Below are 7,224 nucleotides of genomic sequence, written 5' to 3' on the forward strand. Positions count from 1 at the left end.
GGCTTTTTCTTTCTTTGTTCCATTCTTGCCTTTCTTGCAACAATGGCAAATATTCTCAAGTCCATCTTTTCCAGAAGAGATGGCCCAATTATTGAATTTGTTTCCATCTTCTTAGATATTGCTCAATCCTTTTGAAAACTCCTGGTGGGAGAACTGGTTTTCCTTTCAGTAAAAGAATGATTTGGCGTAAGTGGGATATTTGTTGCGATCATCAATTAATGTAATGGGACGGTCATTCAAAATGTTTTCGCGCAATATAGTGCGTAGCCCTTTGTCGTCGTTGCATTGTCTCACTCACAGCATGACTATTTTCTTCAACCCATTTAATTAGAGCAGGTAGGCATCCATGTCAGTCAAGTCGAGCAGCCACCTCTACTTTTTCTGGTATACCGAAAAAGTAAATTGGGTGGTTGTTACATTAAAAAAGTCTAACTTGTAATTTGAACGCAATAATTTCGTGTTTCTATGAACGTAATTAAATCATGAAGGATCTGTACGAAATTCAACAACTTAATTTGTTCTTGTTGAGATGACATGATACAGTCTAGTAAGAGTGGTTAGTTGCTGAACTCATAAAATTCACAAGATCGAACGAGATCTCAAACTGCAGGAAAATCACTGGAGTTAAAAGAGGCAGACAACTACACACACACCACGTGCATGCTATTGCTATTTATTGTGGATTAACCTGTCAAGGACAAATACAAAAAAAAAATCTGCATCAAATACAGGAAATCATAGCTTTCCTGTGTTTCCTAGATTGTTGGCATGGTGGTTAGTGCTGTTGCTTCACAGTAAGAAGGTCCTGGGTTCAAATCTACATTCTGGCTAGTTTGCAGTGGTTTCTCTCTGGGTATTCTGGTTTCCTCCCACAATTAAAAGTCATGCAGTTATTAGGGTTAACTGGTGATTCTAAATTACCTGTGAATGTAAGTGCAAATGGTTGTTTGTTTCTATGTGATAGACTGGTGAGCTATCCAGGGTGTACCCTGCCTTGTAACCTATCGCTTCAGGGTTATTTCCCAGCCCCCCTGCAACCAGGATAAAGATAGAAGGATAGTTGTTGAAGACCCATTCAATTTTTATGGTAACCAGGATCTACACTTTGTTGAACATTATGTAATATGAAGACAACATGTAGTATTTAAGTGACCAAGTAGTACTGGGGTAAAAGTTATTGAATACTGTTGAAATAAAATGACAAAATTGTGAAGGATTAAAATATTCCAAGAGCTCAACTTACTTCATCTAAACATGTTTCAATCGCGTTTTATGAACACAAAATGCACAGGTTTATTGAATATGAAAAAGTTGTGTTGATTTAACTCAGTTGTTTAAGTTTCTGCCAAAGCAAAACATTTGTGTGCAACCAATGTCCACTATTGAATCAAGGCAATCCAACATGGCCTTTTTTTCAGTGTACTGTGAGCTTCATGAACTACCTGTCCATTTAAGTCTCTCTGAAATGGAGAGTGCTGTGATCTTATGTGTGTGTATTTAAAACCTCAACTCTGCTGATACAAAAGAGACCCAAACCAGTGCAAAAGAGATTCAAAACCAGTGTTTTAATGAGTAGAATAAGCCATTTAAAGTTTCCATTGATTGAATAAACCTCAAATTTGAGTGCTTATCATGTAAAATATTGCAAAATATAGCAAATTTCCAAAAATGTACAAGTGAAGATATTGTTTTATTCAGAACACTCAGTCATTTAGGAAAACCAAAACTCTCACAAAGTTGTGACTGAAGTCCATCTTTAGTGTAAGTGTTTGGCAATTTTTCATGTGCTCAAAAAAATCACTATCAACATTTTCCCAGATATCACCCTAAACACAATTAATAGTAGTTAATTTACCCACTTTCTCTTACTCTGAAGAGATAAATCAACATGATTTAACATTTGCTACTCATTCAAGTCATTTCAACGTCAAGCCTAAATGTACCATCACAGATTAAATGTTCTATGATGTTTATATGTGATGTTATTCTGTCTGTGCAGACAGCAAGAGATATTTGATTTTCATTAATTTCTCAGAGTTGGTTGCTGTATTAAAAGATGTATAACTGTGAACTTGACTCATTTGTTTTCAGACTGATATCAGATGAGCAACATTTATGGCAGGTTGGTTGGTGTACTTTACAATCTCTTTTTGCAGCAATGAATAAATAAATAACTATAAGTTTTGTCTACTTATAGAGACACTTCAGGAAAAGTCATGTGATCGTGGCACGCAAACACTAAATGTACATTAACAGAATACTGTGCTGCCTTTTCACATTTCAGTCTTCTTACAGTGTCCGTGCTTTAAAAATGGACATTATGACAGTGTTCTCTGTTTTTAATAGTCGTACCCTAATGTAGTTTTTTGTGCGGTCCATCTGTCAGAAAGTCTTTGTCATTCTTGTTGTAACTGTTGTCCATGTGCTGTGTTTTATCAGGTGACCAGCTGAGCTGTTCTTGTGGTACCAGCAGATCTACGTAGAGATTCTTCTGCTCTATTTCACTGTTTACCATCGTGTACCCGAGATAAGACATGGCCTCTTCACACACTTCCTGTACTCGTTTGACCGTGTTGTGTGGCAGCATGGTGCGCCAAGCCTGAGAGATGTCAGTGGCGCTTCGCGATGTGATGTCAAAAGCCTCTTTAATGGAGCCTTTGCCTTTTCCGTGGGTCACCTGGTAGATCCATGTGGCCAGCTGTGTGGTCATCTCCAGACCTACAAACTGATACAAGGATTTGATCTCCTTGACTGGGTTGCGCGTCACATCCTCGTAGCGAACCAGTTTGTAGCGGCCTTTTAGAAACGGAGGAGGCTTCAGGACCGCCCTCTTATTGATACGCAAGTGGCTTCGACAGATCTCCTGCATGACCTGATACTGTACCTCTGCTTCATTGATGGGTTTCTGCTCCAAGACGATCGCGTTATCACTCGCTAAGTATTCAGCTACCTTTTCCTTAGACCGCATCACTCCCCGTGGGTCTCGGACCAGGTGGATGATGCGGAGATTTAAGTTTGGGTCCAGCAATAGTGGGTAGAGGGATTCTAGCTCAAAGATGCGCACTTCCTTGTACACCACATGAGAGTAAAAGCCACACACCTGCTCTACAATCTTCAGGTCCCGAGGTTTACAATTCTGTTGGCAGTGTGTCTTGTTGCTGAGCTGATTACGTGGCATGAGAGGACAGACCGGGGGTGAGCACAGAGCTCGACTGTGACTCCACATAAACAACTCTTTCTGGTTCTCTGGAAGGTAGGACTCCATCACTGAGAAGTCACACTGGAACAGGCTCCGTAAGAGATCCCTCAAGGCCATTCGAAGTGCCCGTGCACCATTTTGCCTCAGCTGGGTCCACACATGCCAGCCAGGCTCCATAAGATAGAAGACAGACGGGTGCTGACTGAATACCTGGCCCAGGAAGGATGAGCCTGATCTCCATGATGACAACAATAGAACGTGGACTTTGTCATTGGAGGGTTGTGGGTCATAGAGGCTGAGCTGCATGTACCAGCCGCTGACCAGCAACAATGCTGCCCCACATAGGATCACTTGGAACTTCATGGTGTTGTGGTTCACTCTGTAGCGCAACATTATGGCTGTGAGCTGCTGTCCAGTCAGTGGTGCTTTGTGCGAATTCTTCTCTCTTCAATCTTGTCTTAAGCTGTGTCTCTTTTGCTGCATAAAAAATACACAAATAATATTAATTATTTTTTATAAAATACCAATTTGTTTGCAAATCCTGTCTTTGCTGGAAAACCTGGCATGCCACTGGTTGTGAACCACCTTCTTAAACATTTTAAATCACATGATACAATTTTGTATATGGTGGAGAAACTAAACCGAAACGGCAAACATTAACCAGTGATACTTTTTGTAAGGGTCATTTCATCAGCACAGAATTTTAGCTTAAAAAATCTTGCATACTCCTTCTGTTTCCCTTGTTTGTCTCTCACTGTGTGTGTGTGTGTGTGTGTGTGTGTGTGTGTGTGTGTGTGTGTGTGTGTGTGTGTGTGTGTGTGTGCGGTTTTACCACAAAGGTCTGCTACCCAGTACCCAGTTGGAATTAAAGTTTATCTTTGATGGTGCATCCAAATGTGAAATTTCTGATTGAAATAGTTGTCAATATGCATGGAGGAAGTTGAGAGAGGTACAGCAGTGAGTACAACAGCCATACAGTTCTGTCATACAGTCTGATCACGAAAACGTAAATACCCACATCAAGGCTTACTGCAGTAAGAACCAAGGTCAGGTTAACTATTAATTTAACAATATCTAGTGCATCTGCAGCAGTCGTGATAGCATGACACAGTGGGACACTGATTCTTAGAGCGCGTAAGTCTGTCGAAATCAGAGTTTGGGAAATATCCATCATACGTGTGTGCAGCTACAAAGAAGTCATTCATCAGGTTTTGCAGTTACCATTAAAGCATGAGCTCACATCGAAATTGCAAAACAACTGGAAAGACTGTCCAAGTTTGTGGTACGTCACCAAACAAGAGCATGTAGCAGAACAAGCTGCGTGTCACTGTAAGAGAGGATTTGACAGGTTTTTCATTGTTTTTGCAACCCGCACACACTTAAACACTCAACACCCCTGACTTTCTGAAGCTTCCCATTATACCGGTTATACTTTCTGTAACAACATTTAATGTGCTGTCTTTTATCAAGAGGGATGATTGGTGGAAGACAATGCATGTTTTGATAATCACTTAATTATTTCAGCTATTTTACAAGCAGATATGCTGACTTATCAACATCTGCTTTTCTTTGTCTGATATGACAAAGGTCTAGGTAGTCTAGGTATCATTCTGCAAAAGACCAAATAATTAAAATAATAAAAAATAATAATTATAGGCAGTTTGGCGATTATTAGAAATACTTATCTGCAACCACAGTGCTGTTATCCTCCAATGATTTCAAAGGGCAGCAAAGTTGATTCTCAGAATCAGAGAGTCATCTGAGTCAATTAATATTTTAAGTGACTTGGCATTGTTAAGCTCGTTTTCTGAAAGATTATGTCATAATTGTCCTGAAATTTGCTGTCCAAAGTCCAAAATTTCTGCTGGTGTCTGTTTGTGGTGAGCATCAGATCAAAGTTAAGAATTATAAATTGTAATTATAATTAGCTTCTAGTGCACTTTCAGGCCCGTGAGACTCATTTAGACTCTCGGACACTAAGCCATGGCTCTTTGCGAAGTGCACACATTTCTGCATATCTGCCATTCAAAGACACTTTTTATAGAGTTTATTTTATGTAATATTCAATACTGAACTGTATGTGGGAGCCGAATCTTCAGCCCTGCTGAGAATCCATGTGGGACTTTACTTCCATGGGCATATCATGCAGGCCAGTTACATGCAAATACCAAAGGGTCATTTATAGCTGACATATGAAATTATCTTGCAGACCAGTTATATATAACAGAATAGTAACTGCTCAGCTGGGGTTCCAAGCAATTCAAGCAGGTACTAAAATATGACATCATACCCAGAGTGCGTGCCACCAATTGGCTGGTCAGTGGTATCACTCAGTGGGTTATTCACAAAAATCAAAGCTGCTATTTCTGAAATCCAGCAACGAGGAAAATGGCTACAAAAACAATGCTCTGTTCATCCAGTCTCACAAAAAACCACAGACTGAGCAACAGTTACATCGTTGCCTCGACATCCACCTTTGTTGTAGCATTCATGTCACATACTAATTATGTCACAGGACCCTCGTCAGCATTGCTATGACGAAGACCACACACATTAGGTAGCACTCGATTGTAATGGAAAACAAATGGATCCGAGTCAAGTCGTGGTGGGTCAATCCAAGTAGGTACTAATGGAAAAGGAGCTTAATGGTATTGCGGGCCAGAAGTTTGACGCCCCTGGTACGGATGCTTGATGTAAGATTTCAGGCTATAGGACAATGAAAACTGTTTTGTAAGGACATTGTGTTATCAAGTTGTGAAATGAAAGTGTGAAGTGTTGCCCTGATGGTAGGGTATGGAAACAAATTTCAAAATCCATTCAATACTTCGTGGACAGCATCAGCAGGATCAACGAAGCTGGAACCATTCTTTTGCCAGAATCTGGAGGTTTGAGTCGATGAGCACCACTGAATGATGGACAATCGATTGCACTCGCTCCACTCCACAGTACCGAGGTAGCAGAGCTCCTTCTTCCTCAGACTTAAACCCTGCTGCCATAGAATGTTTCAGAACACTTCAGGAAACCATTCTCTGTGAGACTGTATGCAACTCCACTTTCTTTAGCAGGTACGTACATCCGTCACCATGCCAGAATATACTTGTTACACCTGTTTCCAGGCAAAGTGTTAAAAACCCAAAAAGACACCCACCAGTGACAGGGGACCTTTTGCTGACTCCTGTCAGTTGTTCTCGTGTTAAACCAGATTCCTATGTGAACAACAATATGGTGAAATGTACATTTATTCAACTAGCATTCTCACATTCTCTTGCACAATCTTGCAAAATCAAATACTCTCAGATCCATATGTTTTTCAAGGGTCTTCTGAGCCGCTTTCAGGCCTTTTTTGCATAGTGAAATCTTCTACAATGATTGAACATGAATATCTCAAAGACTGTCAAAGATAACCTGCCATGGTTACTAGAATCAACAAGTGAATGAAAATGGCATTTTATTTACAATAAATGCCATTTTCTTGTTGAAAAGTATTCTATATCCTTAATTTTGTATTGTAATGAAATATTAAATAAATAAGAAAGTTATTTTAATTATTTGTGCTCAAATATGCAACTTTCCAGGACAGCTTGAAATTGTTTTTAATATTTTAAACAGCCATTTCACATTTTCTACCATGAACGTAAAACAGAGACAGTCGAACAGCAAATGTTCTGAACGTTGGCTGTTTTGAAACAGAGTAACCCATGTGTAAATTTTTGCATCTCACAGTAAATGTTAGGCCCTGACAGTGTCCGGCTGTGACCTTTTATTTTAACTATGTTGTTTATGTATTGTGAACGGTACTATTTTTATTCTTTACTCTTCTGAGAACATGCTTCCTAGTACAGGGCTCTATGGTCACATGATTAGTGGTGGTATTCTCCAACGCATGTTCAGTTTCACGTCAAAATATGCCTCTAATTTTTCCACTACTCTTTGCTCTGCTTTGAGCTTGCTGGACCGCCCATCCCTTCAAACTGGAGAGCACTAGTTTCCTTTTGAGATCTTGAGTCTGTGTATTTAAGATTTTA

General features: G+C 39.8%; 1 protein-coding gene across 1 annotated transcript; it reads right to left on the bottom strand.

The window, feature by feature from the left end:
- Window positions 1-1,556: 1,556 nt before the first annotated feature.
- On the bottom strand, window positions 1,557-4,333 carry LOC146571507 (carbohydrate sulfotransferase 6-like). The gene has a single exon (XM_085281299.1). It carries the CDS (start codon window positions 3,590-3,592, stop codon window positions 2,354-2,356), a length of 1,239 nt encoding a protein of 412 aa, XP_085137425.1. The 5' UTR covers window positions 3,593-4,333; the 3' UTR covers window positions 1,557-2,353.
- Between the last annotated feature and the right edge of the window lie 2,891 nt (window positions 4,334-7,224).

The sequence above is a fragment of the Mchenga conophoros genome, linkage group LG7, assembly GCF_057382185.1.
Source record: "Mchenga conophoros isolate Kocher_MC1m ecotype Shallow Benthic linkage group LG7, M_conophoros_male_GT1.1, whole genome shotgun sequence".
In the NCBI taxonomy this organism is placed as follows: domain Eukaryota; kingdom Metazoa; phylum Chordata; class Actinopteri; order Cichliformes; family Cichlidae; genus Mchenga; species Mchenga conophoros.